Below are 24,096 nucleotides of genomic sequence, written 5' to 3'. Positions count from 1 at the left end.
AGCTGGGATTACAGGCATGCACCACCACGCCCAGCTAATTTTGTATTTTTAGTAGAGATGGGGTTTCTCCATGTTGGTCAGGTCGGTCTTGAACTCCTGACCTTAGATGATCGTCCACCTCAGCCTCCCAAAGTGCTGGGATTACAGGTGTGAGCCACCATGCCCGGCCTGCCTCCCATTTTCAAGCAATTCTAGTGCCTCAACCTCCCAAGTACCTGGGATTACAGGTGTGCACCACAGTATCCTGTCAATTTTTTTGTATTTTTAGTAGAGATGGGTTTGACCATGTTGGCCAGGCTGGTCTCAAACTCCTTAACTCAAGTGATTCACCTGCTTTGGCCTCCCAAAGTGCTGGGATTACAGGTGTGAGCCACCATGCCTGGCCAGTTCCACTGCCTTCTTAAAACTCTCTCAGGAGGGATCTGGACAATGCTGAGCAGCTGAGGATTTTCTTTTTTTTTTTTTTGAGACAGAGTCTTGCTCTGTCGCCAGGCGCCAGGCTGGAATGCAGTGTTGTGAACTCTGCTCACTGCAACCTCCACCTCCCAGGTTCAAGCAATTCTCCTGCCTCAGCCTCCCAAGTAGCTGGCACTACAGGCGCACATCACCACACCCAGCTAATTTTTGTATTTTTAGTAGAGACGGGGTTTCCCCATGTTGGTTAAAAACATTCTGATCTCTTTGCCCACTTTGCTGTAGAAGCAAGCAGAGAGCATCATATTACTGCAACAGCAGTGCTGGGTTTTTTTTTCTTAAAAAGCATGATTTAGGGGTTCAGGGAACCTCCTAAGTGAACCTTTCGGTGACTTCCTGCTTCAGCAGCATTTGGAAGACTTGCACATATCTCCCGTGAGTGCCACGTGGGTGTGACCCCTGCTCTTTGCCCTGACAATCCAGTAGCTGCATATCAGAGCGTCCTTTTTGCCACCTTAAATGACCAAGTCTTCCTAGAGCCATTCTTGTTACCCTCTTGGTAGAGACAGCAAGCACGGATTACGATGGTTAAGAATGTGTGCTGTAATGTTATAGATGGTTATCCTAATAGCTCTTGCGGAGTTAGTGGTATTTATCCCCATTTTGCAGAGGTACAAGTTGAGGCACAGTGAAGGAAGTAATCTACAAAGGCAGACAACAGAGCAGTAGGGTTCATTCCTTCAGCAGATGTTGATGGGCTGCCACGTGCCTGGCAGACCCCCCTGGCAGGCCCAGGAGGAGTTTGTGGTGCCGCTTGCCCTCTAATCTCAGCCCTGCTGCCTCTGTTTTCAGGCCTTGCCTAGTAGGAGCATTTCTTCGCCCAGGCTCTAGTAGCCTTGAAAGTTTCACTAAAATCAGCATATAGATAAGGAAACCCTAAACCTAGACTACCTCAACCCTACCCTAGGCCAAGGTCTTTTTTTTTTTTGAGACAGAGTCTAGCTCTGTTGCCCAGGGTGGAGTGCATTGGTGTGATCTTGGCTCACTGCAACCTCCATCTCCCTGTCTCAAGTGATTCTCATGCCTCAGCTTCCCGAGTAGCTGGGATTACAGGCGTGTACCACCACGTCCAGCTAACTTGGGTATTTTTTGTAGAGATGGGGTTTCACCATGTTGGCCAGGCTGGTCTTGAACTCTGGGCCTCAGGTGATTCGTTGCCTCTGCCTCCCAAAGTGCTGGGATTACAGGCATGAGCCACCATGCCCAGTCGAAAGTCTTAAAACATGGACTGTTTATACAGTCTCATTAAATGATCACATCATTTCATTAATTTTCTCATTTAAACCATTCACTACCAAACTGCCCCCTGGGCTGCCGTGTCTCTTGCTTCTGATATCATCCTGCTTTTTTTGAGACAAAATCTCACTCTGTTGCCCAAGCCCGAGTGCAGTGGCGCAATCTTGACGTGGCTCACTGCAACCTCCACCTCCCAGGTTCAAGCGATTCTCCTGACTTAGCCTCCCGCTTAGCTGGAACTACAGGCACGTACCACCATGCCTGGCTAATTTTAGTATTTTTAGTAGATACAGCGTTTCACTATGTTGGCCAGTCTAGTCTCAAACTCCTGACCTCCTGATCTGACCTCCTCAGCCTCCTAAAATGCTGGGATTACAGGCTTGAGCCACCTCACCCGGCCCTTCCTGCTTTCTTTAGCTAAAGGCCTTTGGAGCCTTCTCTAACCCATGAGGATAGTGGTTGCGTTTCCACAGCCTCTCATTCTACAGATACGCTGTTTACACTTCATTCTCTGCTCTCCATTGCACACAGACCCATTCACTCCCCAGCACTGGGATCTAACAGATTTGATGATTGAATCAGCGTTTGCTTTGTGCCGTGATGGATTGTGAGAAAATGGAGTTTTGATGAATTAGGTAATTTAAAATATGGGTGGGAGCCAGGCACAGTGGTTCACCCTATAATCCTAGCACTTTGGTAGACCAAGGCACAAGGATTGAGGCCAGAAATTTGAGACCAGCTTGGACAACATAGTGAGACCCCCGTATCTACAGAGAAGTTTGAAAAAAAATTAGCCAGGTGTTGGGTTGCACACCTGTAGTCTCAGCTACTTGAGAGGCTGAGGCATGAGGATTGCTCCAGCCTAGGAGTCTAAGGCTGCAGTGAGCCATGATCACACTGCTATACTACAGCCTGGGCAACAGAGTAAGACCCTGTCTCTAGAAATGTATATGTATACACATACATATTTCAAAATAAAATATGGGTGGAAGGGCTAACTTTGGCAAAGAATCCTTTCATAGTATGAATAATACGCACTGTGTTCATCCAGCATCAAGCAGGGTTTTGTGAATCCTGCTCCCCCCAGTTAGGACTTACCCAGTTTGCAAGTTTCTTTCTTATGTCTCCCTGATGTCTATTTGAGATGGCTGGGCAGGGCAGGGCAGGGCAGGGCAGGGCAGGAAGGTAGAGGCCTAAGCCGGTGTAATGCCTGAGTGTTAATGGCTGTTGTTTTAGGTGCTGGTGTTTTGCACAGCTGTGCCTCTTTCTGGTAGTACAAGTTTTGCAAAGGCAGGGACTATGTCTCTTCTACACATACTTTGGGCACATAATAGACGTGAAATTGCATATCTGAGAGTGAGTCAGTTTCCAAAAACATCCAGGGTCCCAGGTGACTGTCACAGCTAAACCAGCCCCTGGCGCCATTGGGGGGTGATAAGGAGACTCATTTACATGTGATCAGATCAGAAGTAGCCCAGCAGGGCGTGGCATTGCTGCCTCTAGGAACAGCCTACTCTTTGGATGTTCAGGTCTCTGCTTCCAGCTTTGAACTCTCCAGGAGCCCACATGTGTCCTGTAATAGCCATATCAGCCCTGGGTACTCAAGCCCCACCTTCCCTCCATCTGAGCTTCCCCACCTCTGCCCTGCCATTTGTAGACTGCCCATCTCTCTTTTTCGTCTCTCTCTTTGTTAGATTGGGATTTTATTTTATTTTTTCCTAGTTCTTTTAGCTCATGCTGAAAACCAGCTTGGGCAGAGCGACCTGTGCTCAGTGCTGGCTAATGGCTTGGAGTCGCTCCAAGTTGCCGGCTGCGCTGCCTTTCACTTGTGGGTGGTCGTCGACAAGCGTGATGTCTTCTCTCTGTGACTCTCGAGGGGCCTCTCTTCTTGCGGGCTCGGCTGTTCACACTTGGCTGGCCTGCCTGGTTGTTTGGAATTGCAGTTTTTACTGCACAGCCTGGAGCCAGTCTGGTAGCCTCAACAGGGCTCGGATTTTACGAGTACTAAAGTCCACTCAGCCTCCAGCCTAGTTGGCCCATTTGATTTTGTTGCATGTTGTTTTTCGCTATTTCCACTTGGAGACCAGACACCGTCCAGAGTGTGTGGGGACACAGAAGTCTAGAGATGGAGGTGGCTTGGAAGATTCTTAGGCTGTGATGAATGTGTGCCTGTTGAGGAGTGATGGTACCTGCTGATGTCTGCGACAGGTGAACATTTCCTGAGTGTCACTCAGTTAACTGCAAAGGATGGGGTTGAATTTCTGGCATCCTCTCTTGATAGCTGAACATCCTTGAATGAGGAGCTAAGCTTGTTTTTCCAAGATGCAGTTTCTTCATCTGTAAAATGGGGATACGAATGTCTCCAGTCAGTCTCAGCCCATGAGAAGGTAATTGAAGGACTTTCTGCATTGAGGATGTGAATCTTTCCTCCTTTCTCCATTCTCCCAGTTCCTTGTAAGGGATGTGTTGGTGGTTTGTATTTCCTTAAGCGTTGTAGCAGTCGAGGGGCGTAATTAACTTCCTTGATTACCATTCCTGTTGTGTTGCAGGAGAATTAAGAATCAAGCATCTCCATCTCCTGCTCTTTTTTTTTTTTTTGAGATGGAGTCTCGCTTTTTTGCCCAGGCCGGAGTGCCCAGGCTGGCGCAATCTCAGCTTACTGAAACCTCTGCTTCCCAGGTTCAAGCGATTCTCTTGCCTCAGCCTCCCGAGTAGCTGGAATTACAGGCACCCGCCATCATGCCTGGCAGATTTTTGTATTTTTGTAGAGATGAGGATTCACCATGTTGGCCAGGCTGGTCTTGAATTCCTGACCTCAGGTGATCTGCCCTCCTTGGCCTCCTAAAGTGCTGGAATTACAGGTGTGAGCCACTGTGCCCGGCCACTCCTGCTCATTCTTTAGGGTGGCTTCTTGATTTCCATTGTATTTTATTTTATTCACAATGCTGCTTTTGGGCTGCCTTCCCCACCAACAGAAAGGGAAACTGAGGCAAAAGGAAGGGAAGGCTGAGGGCAGTCCGTGGCCACTGACTGCATAGGAATTCGGGGCCCTAGAGAAGTGGCGGGCCTAGGCCGTCAAGCTCTCTGTGGGATGTAGATGTCCCCCAGCTGTCACTTCCCCGAGGTGCCCGTGCCTCATGGCTGCCTCGCTCCTTGTTGCTCTTCTTCTGAACAAAGCTGCCTGCAACAGCAGCAGATCCAGGTGCTGGGGCGTGGCCAGTGTTCACAGAAGCTGGGTCCAGCCCACCCCCAGGTGCTCCTGGTTAAAGGCTAGAGCGGCCCTTTGATCTGTGCTGAGTGGATGCCATCAGTTGATACATCAGTAACCTTCATGCAGGTTGAGTCTCAAGCCAAACTTGTTCTTCCGAGCACTGGCTTTCTGCTGACCTCTTGCAGGGGAACCAGAGAGCACCAGTGCACAGTGGAAAATGCCTTTAATCTCCGTTTGCTCTTCTCCAGCTCCCTTCCCTGTCCCTGGGTGTTTCACAATTAGCATTTCAGATGCTTCCAAGTGAATATGGAACAGATGTTTGCACAGGTGCTGTACTCTTCACTGGGTAAACAGTGGCGTTTGCATGCCTGTGTGTGTGTGTGTGTGTGTGTGTGTGTGTGTGTGTGTGTGTGTATATGTATGTCTATGAGACAGCAGGAAGCGTAGGGCCTTTACAAATGTTTTTTAAAGCATCTGAAACACTTTACACATGATGGGTACTCAATAAATACTTTGTGAGTGAGTGAGCAGCAGCAGGGAAAGCCCTTTGTTTCATGATAAACCCAGTGGCGTGGGAGCAGGAAGTACAATTCCAAGTTGGGTCTTGAAATTCATGGACTGAAAAAGGAGAAGTCATGTCCTGCCTCACCAAGAAATTACCCGTGGACATCTGGCAAACCGTGGGGCAGGCCGTAGGGACAAGACACAGTTCTCCATCTCAGGAAGGAGGATTAGACAATAAAAATGACTGTGGCGGCCCCTGGCAATTTAACCTGCCTCGTGAACGTGAGCTGGCCATGGCTCCCCTGGAAAAAGGAACTTGCGGTTTTGCCCGTGCAGAATGTTTGTAGATGGGTTAGGGAGTTACAGGACCGACCGCCTTGGCTGTGTCTTTCCAAGTAGCCACCTAGTCAGGTTGCTCCACACAGTTAGTCACCAGTGGCTCAAGGCTAGGCGCTCGGCATGGCTTTCTGCCTGACCCACACCTCCAGCCTTGTGGAAACAGTGGCGGGAGAGACAAGGGCTTGGCTGCCCATCGTTTCCTCCCTCTGTGACCTTGGACAAGTCACTCAGCCTCTCTGGGCCTTAGTTTCCCCCTCTGTAAACTGGGGATAATAATCAAGTCTTGTTTGTAGGGGCTTTGTATGCTTAGAAGAATTAATTAATGTAAAGCCCTTATAACCATGTCTGGTCTAAGTAAGTACTTACCAGGTGTGAGTGTGAGCTGCGGCTGTTACCATTGTCCACTGCATCATCCTGGTCTCTGGTCTCTGGCACTTTAAGCTTTAGAATTACTGAATCCTCTGCAGTTCCCCAGGTGTGCCCTGCTGTTCAAGTCTCTGTGCTGTCTGAATGACCTTCCTTGTTTCTGGAATGTGCCGCTCACCCCATCCCCGTCTACCCTGTGAACACCTCCTCATCCTTCATCTTTGAAATGCTAGCCCTGGCATCGCCCTGAGTCCCTCCCTATAGCCTGAGCTACTCGGGAGACTGAGGCACAAGAATCACTTGAACCTGGGAGATGGAAGTTGCAGTGAGCTGAAATCATACCACTGCACTCCAGCCTGAGTGACAGAGTAGGACCCTGTCTCAAAAAAAAAACAAAAGAACAAAATAAATAAAACTACTTCCTCCCATTCTCTCTCCCAAATTACCATGTGATTTACGAAGACTAGGGAGGTGTTCTCTAGGCAGTGTTTGCAACCTCAGGATGTCTGCTGTGAGTTCCTGATGTGGACAGTTAGGGAGTGGGCACCGCAGGCTGCAGTCACAGGCCCGGTGGATTCGATGTGCTCATTTCCCAACCCCTCTTTCTGCCTGCAGTTCTTCTCTGCCACCTCCCAAGAGCCTGTTTCTGATCTGCACCCCTCCTGCTTTTCCACGTCCTTTGCTCTCCATTTATAGCATTGCTGCTTGCTTCCTTGCTCCATTTCCTGCCAGTTCCTGGCTCCCCGGGCCAGGCCTCATGGATGACAAGGAATCCCTCTGGACCTGGCCACTTCCATCCCTGTCAGGTGGCCGGAAACAGTTGGAGGAGACACAGGACATTATCCTGACCACTTTCACACCAGAGTCCTTCCCTCTAGAACAGGGCTTGACCCGTGATACTGCCCCGTTGAGCCTTTTTTTTTTCCTTTCCTCCTTTGGCTTCAGCCTTTGGCAGGACAGATTTTGGGCTGGAGGCCAGCAATTCAACTGGGAGGGCTCTGTGCCAGTTCTTGCCTTTCTGGAGGTCAGTACATTTGCCCACGGCTCTGCCTGGGTTTGGAGCCTTTACTAACATGTGTCGTTAATGCAGGTCTACCTTCCACACCATCTTGCAACCAGTTATCAGAAAGAGAAGGCCCGAGCAGGGGGACGTGCATTTTGCTTTCTTTTGGCGTAGTGTCTCATGCTAGATTTTTATCTGGGGGCCTTTGAAGAGCCAGCCGGCACAGAAGCACGGTGGCGACGCTGTGCCTGGAAAACTCATCAGTGTCACTCTGGTTTATTTTCCTCTCCTCTTTCAGCTCTTTCCCATGGAGTGGGGCTCTCAGTGACAACTGGCAAGCAGCGGGGTGGTTGCTCGTTGTCATTCTGGTAGGTGCTGGTTTCCGGAGGGCTCTGAGCGCTTTGTGGGCATTCGCATTTGTCTCTGCGATGCCCGGAGCACAGTTGGCACTGGTCCCAGTTTCTGGATGAAGAAACTGAGGCTCTGGGGATTAAGATCATGAACTGGGGAGAGCAGAGGAGGCACAGCTGGAGTGAACTTGGGTGTCCAGGGTTCCGTTTTGTCTCACAGAGGATGTGCGAGGCATGGTGAGATGATGAGAATGAGGCTGGGCATGGTGGCTCATGCCTGTAATCCCAGCACTTTGGGAGGCTGAGCTGGGTAGATGGCTTGAACCCAGGAGTTGGAGACCAGGCTGGGGAACATGGTGATGAAAGCTCATCTCTACAAAAAAAATACAAAAAATTAGCCAGGCATAGTGATACATGCCTGTAGTCCCAGCTACTTGGGAGGCCGAGTGGGGGAGGATCGATTGAACCCAGGAGGTAAAGGCTACAGTGAGTCATGATTGCACCACTGCACTCCAGCCTGGGTGACAGAGTGAGACCCTGTTGTAGGGTCCAGCCCTATAGGGTTCTGTGAGCCCCTCCTGGCTGATGCGGAGAAATTGTAGAAATAAAAGGCACAAGACATGGAGATCGAGAAAAGAGAGTTTGGGCCCAGGGGTCCACTGCTACCCAAATCGCGGACCAGCAGTGGCCCCAAATGCTGGGACACTCTCACTTTGATTGAGTTGCAAATCTGGGGGCAGGGTAGGTGGGGCGTGGTCTTGGTGGTCGGAGACTGGGGCAGGGTAGATAGGGCGTGGCAGTGATAGGGTCAAGTACATCACGTTTCATTCAGGTAGGGGCTCAGGAATTTCTGGCATCCAAAGTGAGGTAAGGAGCATAATGCATCAGCACTTTTTCCATGCTTATCAAGAAAGAAATAAAACATTAAGATTTACATTACTATTACTGATGATCTTTTCTAAGAAAAAAGGAACCAGGTGCAGAAGCAGAGCATTAGAGTAGACATGGAAGGTGACCACTGAAGCACAGCAACATAGAGACAGTTAAGCCCCCAGATGTCTGTGGGCCTCCCTGACAGCCGTCAGGCCTTATCACAAGAGCTTGGAGAAGTGGTGTTTTCTCCAAACATCCCCAGGAAGGAGACGTCTCAGCCATTTTGGGCATCTCCTTCCCTAGCTGGCTAAACAGGGCGCTTTCACAGTGCTGGCACTGCCGCACAGCCGAGGCGCCCTCCAGCAGCCCTTATGTGGGCGTGACAGAGGACTTAAAGCATCTTGCCTTAGTGTCATTCATTTCACAATGTCACCCAGGTTCCCACTTCCAACCTGAGAGGCGTTAGTAAAAGAATTAAGATCACCTATGAATAACTAAGATCACAGATGAATAACTAATAACTACTACGGTTGTATTTCTAGTTACTTTCTTCTTCATTATTTATATGGAAATAGGCTGAGGCCTTTTGCTCCTGCCTCCGTGCTTATGGGATCTCCCCCCTACACCTGTCTCCCTAGAAAGAAAGAAAGAAAACAAGACTGGAAAGGAGACAGGTTAGAAACGGGCTAGGCCCTTCAGTATCACCCTGCCCGAGAACAGTCATTCTCTGCTTTTTCTGATCAGAGCTTTCTCCCAGGAGGGGCTTGTAGCCCTTTTATCCAAAGCAATCTCTGGCCCAGTCACCAAAGAAAGGCCCCAGCGGTTTATGCAGCCCGGGCTGCCCCTCGCGCTTGCTGGGTGGGGAATGGGTTGTGGAAGCCTTTCCCTCCTGCCCACTCTTTCCTGCTCCTCCCTGGCGCATCTTTATGGCCGGCATATGGAAACTGTTTCTATTTATCCGGCACCACCAGGACGCTGCTGCACACTGTGCTCCAGCGAATGGAAACCTTGGATTCCCCACAGGGTCATTTCCGATGTGGCATGCAAAGCAGCCAGCTGTTTTGTGGGAGCGTCTGGGCCCTGTGACATCCCTGTGACATCAGTATGGGGGAGGGGGAGTGTTACCATGTGTGCAAACAGGTCATCCCGGTTTGTCCACCTGTCCCCTGCACCAGGACGTCTCTCCGGCTTTGAGTCAGAGTTTGGGTTGTTATTTTGTATTCTCATGCTGTTCAGCTGTTTCTTTCCACTCCTTCCCCTCCTCTGAGCGGTTTTACGTTCTCTCCTCTGGGCTGATTGCCAGAATTCAGGGAGGGAAGTTAAGGGGCTGGTGCCACATAAATCTTCAGTGGCCAAAGTCTGCGGGCCTGAAAGCCTGCGCCTGTCCTTTTGGTCTGGTTTTCCCAAGAGAGCCGTCTGCCCAGGGCACCAGAAGGGCAGAACAAAATGTTGCCCTTCGTGAAACTTTCCCCAGAGGCACAGAACAGAGGCGCAGAATGCGCTCTTCCTGGTTGCCAAGAGCGTTTCTGGTCAGCCTCCTCCGGCCCTTTCTGAAACCTGCTCGTGGAGCTTGCTGGTTGCGGGAGCCAGGGAGACTGCAAATCTCGCCCGCCTGCCACGCTACCGCTCGCCTCCTTCCTTCCCCCGTCTGACCTGCTGCCTCCCAGGAAAGGTGGACATGCAGAAGTGCGGGCTAGCTGCTGGCCTCCTGGAGGAGGCAGTGGAGGGCCGGCTCCCAGACAGCCCCGCCGTGAGGTCGTCCTGTCTCCTTGAGCTGGGCCCCTGCAGTGTGCCCTGGTCCCTGCCTTTCCAGCTGGCCTGGAAGAACCCATTCTGCTCTGGGCGAGAACAGTGCCAAGGTCAGAGGCCACAGGTGTTGCTTCTTCCATGGTCTGTAATGAGCACACAGAGGAGGGGGCTGGGCTGGGGTGATGCGGGTGAGCCTGCCTGGTGGCTTGGTTGGCTAGGACGCTTCCTGTACTTTCTGTGCCTGGTATGCCGAAGATGCGAGTGCTAGTTGTTTACCTGGAGGTTCTGCCCAGGGTCTGTGGGCAGCTGGAGGTCAGGGCAAGGCACCAGGCCACTATAGCAGGTGGGTGAGAACAACTGTTGGCATTCATTGCTGCCCAGGTAGAGGTCCTGGAGCCAACCCAGTAGGCACAGTGGGCTTCAGTGGGGCAGACCAGCCTCTAGCTTCATGGACAGTGCTGGCCTTCAGGGCAGCTGGGGGCCCCTGCACACCCTCTTACTTCCCGCATGGAGGGTTTTCATTCAGAGGAAACGGCCTGCCGGAATTGGTTCCCCAGCAAGCAGGGGCTTGGTGTCCCAGACGCCACTCCATCTGCACTCACAGGCTCACACTCTGATTCACCAGGACTTGGCTGTCGTTCTGGCCCTTTCCCCTTTGACCTGCCCTTTTTGCCCCCAGTCTTCCCTTTTTCCTGGGCCTGAATGTCCTCCTCAGGAACCTGCTGAGCCTTCAAGCATACCTTCTGTGGGAACAATGCAGCATTTGGGTGAAAGCATTTCCATTGCCTCTCTGGCCACTTCTGTAACCTCATAGGAGGGTCAGGCACAGACAATGTGGGGGATTAGCACCCCACAAGGCAGCCCAGCTCCACCCTGCCCCTGCTGTGCCCTGGACTTGGCTGGCACAGCTGCACTGCTATGTGAAGGCCACATACAAAAGGAACAGAACTGAACCATGGCTCCTTGCCTTCCATTTGCTCCCCTTCTATAATCTCTAAACATGCAGCCCAGTCGCTCGTGCCTGGGTGTGAAGGAGGCCCTTTGCCATCACCTGTGGCTTTCTTGAAAAGTCCCTGGGTGGCCGGTGTCACCCCAGGCCTTTCATCCCTCTCCCCGTGTGGAGAAATGAGTGATCGTGCTTTGCCTTTTGGGACCACATGAGCACGCCAAGTCCTGTTTTCTGAGGTTGACTGGTCAGAAGCACAGAACAAAGTCTGCCCTAGGAGGGGGAACATTGGCTATTCTTTCACCTTCGCTCTTGAATCATATTTTCCCCTTTCTCTTTTAAGGTTCTACCCTGAATTTCTCTTACACAAAACAGCCCCTGTTCAGCAGACCCTTAAAAGAAGGATCTTTACAAGTACAAACTTATCGAGTCACACCTCTTCGTAGCACCCTTTGGTGCTGCCCACTGCACCCCAGGTGGAGCCCACCCTCTTGCCTGAGGCCTGCCGAGTCTCAGGGATGGCTCCTTGCTCTCCACCCTCCAGGCCCTGGCCCTCCTTAAGTGCCCCATGGGGGTGTGCGGAATCTTGGGGGCAAGCAGGACCTTTCCTTTCACTTCAGTTCAGACATGTTTGCTGACACTTACACATTCTATCCAGCGCTGTTCTGGGGGCTGGGAACACCACAGTGACCAAAACCAAAGTCCCTGCCCTCATGGAGCTGACATTCCAGGGAGGGACAGGCCCACGAGTAAACAGGTACCTGTCAGGTGGTAACAGCCCCAGGAAGAAGCCTCAGTGGTTTGAGGGAGTGATGTGGTCTCACTTTGTAGGGGAGGCCAGGGGCAGCCTCTGATAAGATGTTTGGGTGGAAAACTGGAGGGTGAGAAAGTGGCCATTCAAAGATCAGGAGGCAGAGGGAGCAGTCCATGCAAAGCCCTCAAGGCAGAGTGTTCCAGGCATGTTTCAGTACAGCAAGGAGGCCAGCGTGGTGGCAACGCGGGGCAGGTGGGACAAGGCGACTTGGAGAGGTTGTAGGTCAGGTTCCACGAGACCTTCTGATCAAGGGAGGCTGGGGCATGTTTAGGGCAGAGGAGTGATACCATTTGGCTTAGCGTTCTTGAGGATTATTGTAATGTTAAACGAAAAAGTTTACTTAAAAACACACACACACACAACAGAAGATTTCTCTGACCGGTGTCAAGAACAGGCCACAGTGGGTAGAACAGAGAGTAGGGAGACAGAGCAGGGATTGTGCTGATCAGGGGAGAGGTGGTTTGGGCCACGGTGTGGCCGAGGAGATGGGAGAGTGAGGTCTTGTGGTCTAGCCGCAGCCCCTATTTGTGGGCCTTTCAGCTAATTTTGGGAGGGGAGGAGCCTCCTGATTTCTGAGGCCCCTCCTGCCCCAAGATTCTCTGTTGGTGCAGCTGTTCCATTCAGCACTGGATGGCCAGGAAAATATGGTCTCAGTCACCCCAAGGCCTTCTGTTGCCCCCCAGTCACTTGTGGCCCGTAAGAGTGCATCCCAAGAGCACTGGCCGATAGAGGGACAGTCTGTGCGAGAACCGGCCACACGTTCTTTGATTTGGGTCATAGATGCTGAGCCTGTCTCACAGCTGCATTGTTCATCAGAAGAGACAGTGGCCAGTGTACCCCATGGCAGACGGTGGGTCAGCAGAGCCACCCCCGACATTTCTCTAGTGAGAGATGAGTGGCAGATGATTGTGTGAAGGAAAGCTCTAGATGGGGAGCCAGGAGGCCTGGGTGCCAGACCTGGCACTGTAACCAGTTGGCCCTATGTCACGGGCACATCACATTCCCTGCCCTCAGTTTCCCCATCTCTAAAAGGTGGGCATTGAATCAGGTGGTCTGTAGGATCTGCTCTTGACCTGCTTCTAAGTCATTGCTTCTAAGACGGCAGCAGAAAGTGCACCAAAATTCACGCAGGAGAGCTGTGCAGCAGGGCTTCCCACTCTGCGGCAGAGGACCTCTCCTTTCATAAACCACAACAAAAACGAAGCACCAGGAAAAGGAAGTGCCACCCAGTGCCGCCCAGTGCCACCTGCGGTGATGGCTTCTACACACCGGCTCTGGTTCCTAGATGCTGCCCATCCCTGACCGTAGCACACCATTCATGGACTGTGCAGACCACGCAAATAACACCAGCCGCGGTTACCAGAGTGGTTCCGAGCACAGACCTCATTCATTCTCTAGCTCCATCACTTTCTAAATGTGGGAGCCCCTGGGCAAGTTGACCAGTCTCTGTGCTTCCATCCCATCACCTGTGAAATGGGGAAACTGATGGTCTCCACCACCTATGGTGGTTGTGAGGATGAAGTTATTTCACCTCCAAAGTGCTGAGAGTAGTGCCTGGCTCACAGAATTTGCTCCGTAAGTGTTTGTGTGTGTTATTGTAACTGAAACTGAGCTGCTGAGATCTGGGCAAGATTTGGGGGCTGCAGTTAATCGGGAGGTGGGAGAGGGACGCATGTGCTAAGAAAGATGCCATTGCCCTCCCTAAGCAGTGAGGCAGTGTTTGGGGAAGACTTTTGGTGCCAGCAGGATCTAGACAGCTGGGCCCTGCTCAGACTGTGGCACTGCCAGCCCTCTGGGCAGCTCCGCAGTTTGGAGCTGCTTCTGAAGCCATCTGCACCCACCTGCCTGGTCCCCTTGAAGTCGCCACATACCTGTAAACGTGTAGATGCCATAAGCTGCAGGGGCAGCTAGTCCGGCTCCTCACTAGCTGGCAAACCTCTTCTCTGTTGAAACGTCCATGACCAATAGCTAAAGAGCCTCTTTTTGAGGCCATGTGGTGATGGGGTGCTCACTGCCTCTGCAGACAGGTGTCCCTGGAGGGCAAGGGCTGCCTACTTCCTACAGTCCCTACCAAGGGCCCAGCACCTAGGAGCTGCCCTTGGGACCATCTCTCACCCAAACCAGGGGCAGGGGCAACCCTGGGAATGTCTGCTAAACAAAGGAGTAGATGAACAGGCCAGTTGTTGGTCTTAGAATATTTTTATTAAGAATTATTTCCCAGTGAGGCATGTTGGCTCACTCCTGAAATCCCAGCACTTTGGAAGGCCAAGGCAGTTGGATCACTTGAGGTCAGGAGTTCAAGACTAGCCTGGCCAACATGGTGAAACCCTGTCTCTTCCAAAAAATACAAAAATTAGCCGGGTGTGGTGGTGCACACCTGTAGTCCCAGCTACTCGGGAGGCTGAAGCACGAGAATCGCTTCAGCCTGGGAAGTGGAGGTTGTAGTGAGCTGAGATTGTGCCACTGCATCCAGCCTGTGAGACTCTGTCTCAAAAAAAAAAAAAATACATAAAAATTTAAAAAATAAAAATAAAAGAATTACTTCTGGCTAGGTGCAGTGGCTCACACCTGTAGTCCCAGAACTTTGGGAGGCAGAGGCAGGTGGATTGCTTGAGCCTAGGAGTTTGAGACTAACCTGGGCAACATGGCAAGACCCCATCTCTACAAAAAATAAAAATTAGCCAGGCGTGATGGCACATGCCTATAGTCCTAGCTACTCGGGAGGCTGAGGTAGGGGGATGGCTTGAGCCCAAGAGGTTGAGGCGGCAGTGAGCCATGATGGTGCCACTGTACTCCAGCCTGGGCTCAAAAAAAAAATTATTTCCAAATGGAGGCCAAAGCGAGAGGATTGCTCACGTCCAGGTATTTGAGTCCAGTTTTGGCAACACAGTGAGACCCTGTCTTTAAAACTAAAAAGTAAAGAGACTTATTTCCATCTCACAGATTATATTTAGATTAAAATAACAAATACTTACGTACCCAGTTCTAAGGAAGCATGGCACTGACTTGCGTATTTCAGTCAAACCTGACAAAGTTAAAGCCCTCTCTGCTGGTCCATCATTTCTAGTTATTAGAAGGCCTTTCCTCATACCTAGCAGAAACACCCTGTGAAGTCAATTCCCGAGTCCTCGTTCCACCATCGGCAGCACTACCACGTACCTGCCCTCACCCACCAGCCACCTGTGGTCTGTGGCCACGGGGCGCACATTCTGTCTCTGTGGTGCTCACTGTCCCGTGGGGGCAGCCAGCTCCCTGCATCCTTGGCCACCTGTTGCCTTTGGCGGCTAGCCCGTGAGGCCCAGGCTGCAGACCCACCTGCCTGGTAGGAGCTTGGTACAGGAATAGGAAAAAGGGAGAGAGCGATAGCAGGAGCCGGTTCTAAAACCCTCTCCTGTTGTTCCAAGGAGTCAGTCTTTTTCTGCAGGCTAGCCATGGAAGGATTTTAAGTAGCGGAGTGACACTGGCAGACTTTGGCCTTACCAGATTCATCCTGCCTCAAGGGGCCCGGGTCAGGTGGTCGGGAAAGGCCTGGACAGTGACCTAGACAGTGAGAGCGAGTCCAGGTTGCTGCAGGCTTTTAAGGTGGGAGACAAGAGGCGTCAAAGACCTCTTGAGTAGAGATGGGAGGGAGGAGACCTTTCCAGACCTGGTGAGTGACAGGCCATGAGGAGTGAAAAAGAAGATGGGATTAGGATTTCTGGCTCTGAAGACTGTCCTCCCAGGGCAGCCAAAAGCCTGCTCCTTCCTGTCTCGGTGGTTCTTGTGGATTTCAGCTGAATGGAACCGGCTTTTGTGGCTTTGAAGGGTTGTATATTGGGGAAGAGGGACTATCTCTTACCCAAACAGGGACACCTAAAGATAGCAAGGGTTACCTGCTCCAGGAGAATCCCCTTGCTGGGAGTGTCAGTGAAGCCTGTTAGCAAGGAATAGCCTGCACCATGGGACGCATCGGGCCACCTGGTGCCAGGGGTGCTGTGGTGTAGGTGGTGAGGGATAGGGGAGCTGTTGAGAGGACCAGACATCTTTTCCCACCAGGAACAGGGAGCCCCTGTGTGAGAAGAAGGGTGGGAAGTCTCTGAAGGGGGTCTTCATGGCAGCGGCTCACATAGACATGCACATCTAGTGTCGAGTGGGAGGGTGGCACTAACCGCTGCTGCCATCTGTGCCAGCTAGCAGCTGCTTACCCCGCTGCATCATTGTTATTTGTGTTACCTAGGACTCTGCTGTATTGCCGGCGCTGGCCCCTCCTGGGGTGTGTGGAGGTCGTGGAGGACAGGGCATGGGCGCGCGAGGATGCAGCTCCATCCAGCTGCTCGCCTGTGGCTTTTTCTGCTCGGGAGCCACGTTTTGGCTCGTGCTTCTCTGATCCACGTGAGCAGATTGAAGAAGGTGGTTTGACCTTCTCCTGTCTCTGCCTAGGGCTTAGTTCTTTCAGAAATGAGCATTGGCATCAGGGTAGGGAATGCTGCTCTGTTGGCATTGGGAAGAGAATGGTCAGAATTACCAAGTTCAAACCGCACCCAGATGTCCCACCTCCTACTTGGAACTCCACTCTAGTGATGAAAATGCTAGTGTATTTTCGGTCCTTTTGGCATTAACTACCCTGTTACCCTTTTCGAGTTTCTGATTCTTGAGAGGCAGGTAGTCTACCGATTGGGAGCTAGGCAGCCTAGTCCCAGCCCTACTTCTCACTAGCAGCACGACCCCAGGTTACTTAGCCTCTGTGCACATTAGTTTCCCCAAATCTGAGGTGGGAATAATATTACCTACTTTGCCGGCTTGTTGTAAGAATGATGTGGGTTAATAGATACAATGTATTTAAATAGGTATGGTTATCTGTTAATAATAATATTACCTTCACAGAGTTGTTGTAAGAACTAAGTAGATTAATAGATAGATACAATGTATTTAGATAGGTATCAGTTATCTGTTGATAATAATATTACCTACTTCACAGGGTTGTTGTAAGAACAAAGCAGGTCAATAGATAGATACAATGTATTTAGATAGGTATTAATTATCTGTTGCTATTTAACAAATCACTCCCCTAACAATAGTGCCTTAAGATAGCGACATTTATTTTGCTGGAGTTTGCAGTTTGAGCAGGGCTTGGTGGAGTTGCCTTTTTGCCGTTTTATGTAGCATTTGTTTGGACAGTTTAACTGGGTCTGGAGGATCTGTTTTTGAGATGGCTCCTTCACCTGGCTGGGAAGTTGGTGCTACCCCTTGGCTGCGTGCTCAGCTGGGCTATGAACTGGGGCCTTGAGTCTTTTCCAGGAACCTCTCCACCAGCTGCTTGGGCTTCCTTACAAAATGGTTGCTTGGTGCCCCAAGAGAATAAGGTGAAAGTATTTTTGTAACCTCAGAAGTCATGAGGTTCTCTGTTCTCTGTTGGTCACAGCAGTCATAAAGGCTCACTTGATTTCCAGAAGAGACACCGCTTCTAGCTATGTATGGAGAAGTGCCAAGGCTCCAGAGGAGCACAGAAGGTGAAAGATAATATGGTGACCATTTTTTGGAAAATAAAATCTGCTGCAGGATAGGTTTTGGCACACAATAAGCCTCAATAAATGTTTGTTACCGGTAGTTTGAAATCATCCTCTGCATTCCTCATCCCAGACTCCTCTTCCTTAGAGGGGATAGTGCAGCATAGCGGTTAAGTGCATCTGCTCTGGAGGCAAGCTGCTAGGGGCCAAAGCCTGGCTCAGCCCTTACAGCTGTGTCATCTTGGACAGATTGCTTAACCTCTTGGCATTTCTTGAAAGATATAAACTACCAAAGCTTTCTCAGTAAGAATCGAAAACCTGAATGGCCATATATCTACTGAAGAAAGTTAATATGTGGTAAAAACTTTCCCAGAAAGAAAACTTCAGGCCCAGATAGCTTTCCTGGTGAACACTATATGTTAAGGAAGAAATAATACCAATTTAACACAAATTCCTTCAGAAATTTGAAAAGGAGGAGATATTTGCTAGCCCATTTTATAAGGCCAGCATTACCGTGACACCCAAACCAGCAAAGACATCACAAGGAAAGAAACTTTAGACCAAATTCTACATGAACATAGATACAAAAAAATTAAACAATTTTGGCAAATGCAATAATATATAAAAAGGATAATACATCATATCTAGAGGGACTTAGCTCAGGAATGCAGGGTTGGTTTAATGTTCAAAAATCAATCATTGTAATTCACTCTATTAACCACAGGAAAAAGAAAAACCATATATAGGTTGAATATCCCTTATTCAAAATGCTTGGGGCCGGAAGTATTTCTGATTTTTAATTTTTTTCCGATTTAGGAATATTTGCATTATACTTAGTGGTTGAGTATTTCTAATCTGAAAATGTGAAATCTAAAATGCTCCAATTAGCATTTTTTCTTTTTTTGAGTGTCATGTTGGTGCTTTAAAAGTTTTGAATTTTGGAGCATTTGGATTTCAAATTTTCGGATTAGGGATACTCAAGCTGAAATCATCTTGAAGTAGACACAGAAAGTGTTTGACAAAATCCAGCACCCATTCATAGTAAAATCTCACAACAAACTAGGCATAGAAAGGAATTTCCTCAGCCTGATAAAGGGTATCTACGAGGAACTTCTAGATTACATCATACTGCATGGTGAAAAACTGAATGCTTTTCCTCTAAGATCAGGAATGAGGCAAAGATATTCCTTCTCATCATTTAAATTCAATAGGTAAGGGAGGTTCTAAACACCATAAAGCAAGAAAAAAGGCACCTGGATGTGAAAGGAAGAAGTAAAACTCCTTGTTCTTAGACAACATGATCTATACAGAGAAGCCCATGAAATTTGCAAGAGCCTACTAGACCTTTTAAATGAGTTTGTCAAGGTTGCAGGATAGAAAGGCAATGTATAAAAATCGGTTGTATTTCTGTATACTAACACCAAACGATTGGAAATTGAGATTAAAAGGCAACTTCATTTACAACAGCCTCAGAAATATGAAAGACTTAGTGATAAATCTAACAAAAGATGTATCAGGTCTGTATACTGAAAGCCACAAAACATTACTAAGAGAAATTAAAGAAGATCAAAATAAACTGAGGGATATACCGTGTTCATTGCTTTTTAAGATGTCTCCCCAATAGATTTGACACAATTTCAATAAAATCCCAGCGGGCTTTTTTTTTTCTAAGTAGAAATTGACTAATTATTATTATTATTCTTTGAGACAGAGTCTCACTCTATGGCCCAAGCTGGAGTGCAGTGGTGGAGTCTCAGCTCACTGCAACCTTTGCCTCCTGGGCTCAAGTGATTCTCATGCCTCAGCCTCCCAAGTAGCTGGGACTACAGCCACGTGCCACCACGCCCAGCTAATTTGTTGTACTTTAGTAGAGACAGGGTTTCACCATGTTGCCCAGGGTGGCCTCAAACTCTTGAGCTCAGGTGATCAGCCTGCCTTAGCCTCCCAAAGTGCTAGGATTAGAGAGGCATGAGCCACTGCGCCTGGCCTATTATGATTATTGAGATGGGATCTTGCTCTGTCACCTAGGCTAGAGTGCATAGCATGATCATAGCTCACTCTAGCCTTGACCTCTCAGGCTCAAGCAATCCTCCCGCCTCAGCCTCCTGAGTAGCTGGGACTACAGGTGCAAGCTACCATGCCCAGCTAAATTTTATATATTTTTGTAGAGATGAGGTCTTACTATGTTACCCAGACTGGTCTTCAACTCCTGACCTCAAGCGATCCATCCACCTCAGCCTCCCAAAGTGCTGGGATTACAGGCACATGCCACCATGCCTAATTTTACTTAAAATTTTTTTTTTTTTTGTAGAGGCAGGGTGTCACTATATTGCCCAGGCTGGTTTTTTTTTTTTTGATTCCTAGATTAGGGGCAAAGAAGTTGACTAATTCTGAAGTTTATATGGGAATTCAAAAGGACCAGGCTAGCCAAAACAACTTTGAAAAAAGATGAACAAAGTTGGAGGATTAACACTACCTGATTTTAAGACTTGTAAATCCACAGTAGTCAGGACGTTGAGGTATTGATGTGAAATCTTTTTTTTTTTTTTCTTTTTTAAAGACAGTGTCTTTCTGTGTTGTCCAGGCTGGCTTAAACTACTGGGCTAAGGTGATCCGCCCACCTCAGCCTCCTGAGCAGCTGGGACTACAGGCTTACACCACTGTGCCTTGATGTGGAATCTTTTTTATTTTATTTTATTTTATTTTGTAGAGATGGGATCTCACTGTGTTGCCCAGGCTAGTCTTAAACTCTTGGGTTCAAGTGATCTTCCCCTCCTTATCCTGATGTGAAATTTTTATGACCAGAGGTCAGGCAAAGATTTCTTAGATACAATATCAAAAGTATTCATCCATAAAAGAATAAATGGATAAATTGGCCTTCATCAAAATTTGTAAAACTTCTGTTTTGGTGACCTTTGAAAGGCACTGTTAAAGAATGAGAAGACAAATCACAAACAGGAAAATATTTGCAAATCATCATGTATCTGATAAAGACTTGTATCCAGAGTGTATAAAAGAGCTCTCAAAATTTAATAATAAGATAACAGAACAAAGAAAAAGGTGAAAGATCTGGCCACTTCAAAGAAGATACACAAATAAACATATGGAACCATGTGCAACATTACTGTTGGGGAAATGCACATTTCAAGCATGAACATGAAAAACAATGATATACCACTACCCACCTCTTAGAATGCTTAAGTTGGGCAGGCACAGTGGCTTGTGCCTGTAATCCCAGCACTTTGGGAAGTCAAGGTGGGTGGATCACCTGAGGTCCAGAGTTTGAGGCCAGCCTTGTCAACATGGTGAAACCCCGTCTCTACTAAAAATAAAAATAAAAAAATTAGCCAGGCATGGTGGCATGCACCTGTAATCCCAGCTACTCGGGAGACTGAGGCAAGAGGATCGCTTGAACCCAGGAGGTAGAAGTTTCAGTTAGCCCAGATGGTGCCACTGCACTCCAGCCTGGGCAACAGAGTGAGACTGTCAAAAAAAAAAAAAAAAAAAAAGAATGCTTAAAAAGAGAGAGCATATTTACAGTTGGTGAAGATGTGGAGGAACTAGAACTCTCATATACTGCTAGTGAGAACGTAAAGTGGTACAATCATTTTGGAAAACAGTTTGGCAGTTTCATAAAAAGTTAACCATGTGATCTAGCTATTTCACCTCTAGTTCTTTACCAAAAGAAATAAAAAGCATATGTCCACGCAAAGCCCGGAATGAATGTTCATAGCAACTTTATTTGAAATTACCCAAAACTAGAAACAATCTTAACTGTTCATCAACAGGTAAATGGATAAACTATTACTCAGCAAAGGAATAGAATGAACTGTTGCTACACAGTGCAACGTGGATGAATTTTTAAATAATTATGCTAAGTGAAAGAAGCCAAGCAAAAATAATGTATACTGTATGATTCCATTTATATAATGCATCATGTAATAATATAATAGGTGCAGATTCATGTAATAGTCACAGAATGCAGATCAGTAATTGCCTGGGCATGGATGGGCAAGGAGGCACGGGAGGGTGATGGATATGTTATCTTGATTGTTGTGATAATTTTGCAGATATGCACGTAGGTCACTCAAACTGTATACTTAAAATATATACAGTTTATTGTGTCACACCTTGGCGAAACTGTTTTTAAAAATTGGTAGGGTTGGCTGGGCGTTGTGGCTCACACCTGTAATCCCAGCACTTTGGGAGGCCGAGGCGAGTAGATCACTTGAGGTTAGGAGTTCAAGACTGGACTGACCGACATGGCAAAATGCCATGTCTACTAAATATACAAAAATTAGCAGTGCATGGTGGCAGGCACCTCTAATCCCAGCTGCTCAGGAGACTGAGGCAGGAGAATCGCTTGAGAGGTTACAGTGAGCTGAGATCACGGCATTGCACTCCAGCCTAGGTGAGAGAGTGAGACTCCATCTCAAAAAAAGAAAGAGAAAGTGTGGAGTGGCTGGGCACAGTGGCTCATACCTGTAATTCCAATACTTCGAGAGGCCAAGGCAGGAGGATTGCTTGAGTCTAGGAGTTCATGACCAGCCTGGGCAACAAAGACTCCATCTCTATAAAAATACAAAAATTAGCCATGTGTGGTGGTGTATGCCTGTAGTCCCAGCTGCTTGGGAGGCTGAAGCAGGAGGATCTCTGAAACTCAAGAGTTTAAGACTGCAGTGAGCCATGATCGTGCCACTGTACTCCATTCTAGGTGACAAAGTGAGACCTTGTGTCTTAAAAAAAAAAAAAAAAGCGGAGAGTTGGGGAAGTAAGTTGCATGTGGCTAGACCTGGTTGCTCTTTACGGGCAGTTCAAGATCGGAAGGACCTTTTGCAACCCAGCAGCCCTTGAGCTGTCCTCTGCATGGTTGTAAGCCTTACACATTTGCTTCCTGCGAACTGTGCAAATCCTAATATTACTTTTTGTTTTGTTTTGTTTTGTTTTTTGGAGACAGAGTCTTGCTCTCTTCCCCAGGCTGGAGTGCAGTGGCAAGATCTTGGCTCATTGCAACTTCTGCCTCCCAGGTTCAAGCTATTATGCCTCAGCCTACTGAGTAGCTGGGATTACAGGCAACTGCCACCACACCTGGCTAATTTTTGTATTTTTAGTAGAGACAGGGTTTCACTGTGTTGGCCAGGCTGGTCTCAAACTCCTGACCTCAGGTGATTCGTGTCACCTGCGTGTGCTGGGATTATAGGTGTGAGCCACCGTGCTTAGCCCAAAACATTAGATTCTTTACATTCCTTCAGGTGGATCATTTACAATGTGGACTTATAGATTTCTCTTTCAGATTCACTTCTTTCCAGTCAATTCACAAACAAAGCGTCATTTCTTGGTGGCATTGTTTACTATATCAGTAGAGTCTCAGGATTATTGACAAACCAAACTCAGACTCAAACGGGATCTCTTTATGAGCTTGAATCTTGGAAATTAAGGAGTAGATTTCAGGCACAGCTGGATTTCAGGAGTGCAGCTGATGTCAGCGTTATCTCTTGGTTGTTGTTTTGTTCTCTGCTGATGTCCTTCTCAGGCAAGTTTCTCCCATGTGGTGGCAGAGGCAGCCGCCAGCAACAACAAGCCGGGGACAGTTTCAAGTTCAGCTGTCACTGGCCGGACTTGGGTCAACAGCTATGCCTGAACCAATCCCTGGGCCCAAGGGAGACGAGGGGCTCATTGCCAGGCCGAGGTCACCTGCCAGGAGCCAGGGGTGGAGTCGGCCAGAGCCAAACAATGTGGACAGAGGGCAAGGGGAGGATGTTCTGCTGAGACAGATGGCCCAGTGTTACTGGGAGAGGAGGGCGTGGCCACCAGCAGGGAAGAGCAACAGATGGCCTTGCACCCCGGGACAAATGCAGTTGTTTTTAATTTTTAACTAAGTAGAATATTAATATGCTTCCAAGAGTCAGAGTATTCAAAAAGGATCCGTCTTCCCTGTTCCTCATAGCCCTTGTAGGGCAACCAATTTCACTGGCATCTGATTTTTCCTTCCTGTGTTTCTTTTGGTAAAGATAAGTCGACATATTTATGTTTTCTTGTGTCCTCCTTTTTGTACACATTAGATAGCACACAATTTGTACTCTTTTGTACTTCTTTCACTTACCAAGAGAAAGGGAAACATTTGTAACCAGCTGTGCTAATTCTTGCCACTATCAGTACACAGCATGGAGGTTGATTTGAAGATGACGGGATGTCCATGTGAGCATAGGAAGGGACTGCCAGGCTGTTCTTCTGCCGAATGGTGTCTTCATACTCTTAAGCCTGGGTGCCAAGTAAATCTCTCTCCTCTTCCACTGCAGATGGCGGCAGCTATGCCATCCATGACTCCCAGGTACCCAGTCTCAGTTCTGGGGGTGAGAGTTCCCCCTCCAGCCCTGCACACAACTGGGAGATGAATTACCAAGAGGCAGCAATCTACCTCCAGGTGAGTATCTCCAGTCAGGCCCTGGCAGTTCTCTGCACCTGGTGGTGGGGCGGGGCAGCCTGGGCTCTGTTAGGTGCCCAGAAATTCAGTTCCAGCATTGGCTCATGCTGCTGCTGCTCGTGTGTGAGCTTCAGGTTCGTAAGATGCGGGGGCTGACCTGACTGTGCTCACAGGGGAAGACTGCTGTGCGCCGGCTTGTCTTCAGACCTCTGTTTGGGGCTGTGCCAACCCCCACAGTTATTCCCAGAGTCTGTCCACTTGGCCTTCCCTGCCACCCTCCCTCTTCCCAGGGCACGCTGAGAGGCCACGTTCTCAGGAGGG

General features: G+C 48.8%; 1 protein-coding gene across 8 annotated transcripts in view; it reads left to right on the top strand.

Moving 5' to 3' along the window:
* TPCN1 (two pore segment channel 1) overlaps positions 1 to 24,096 on the top strand; it is a 77,410-nt gene that overhangs the window by 15,888 nt on the left and 37,426 nt on the right. For 3 of the 8 annotated variants that reach the window (XM_064379768.1, XM_064379774.1, XM_064379769.1), the window contains exon 3: positions 23,651 to 23,775. In XM_064379768.1, coding sequence (XP_064235838.1) covers positions 23,651 to 23,775 — 125 coding nt within the window. Of the gene's footprint in view, positions 1 to 3,814; positions 3,919 to 3,958; positions 4,098 to 10,108; positions 10,216 to 23,200; positions 23,357 to 23,650; positions 23,776 to 24,096 lie in introns of those variants that run through there. The other 5 variants (XM_064379770.1, XM_064379773.1, XM_064379767.1 and 2 more) reach the window with 5 other exon arrangements.

This window comes from Aotus nancymaae, unplaced genomic scaffold, assembly GCF_030222135.1.
Source record: "Aotus nancymaae isolate 86718 unplaced genomic scaffold, 86718_ANA_hifiasm-v0.15.2.pri h1tg000021l, whole genome shotgun sequence".
Taxonomy (NCBI): Eukaryota; Metazoa; Chordata; class Mammalia; order Primates; family Aotidae; genus Aotus; species Aotus nancymaae.
The sequence above is the reverse complement of the archived record's forward strand: the minus strand, read 5'-3'. Positions and strand labels throughout refer to the sequence as shown.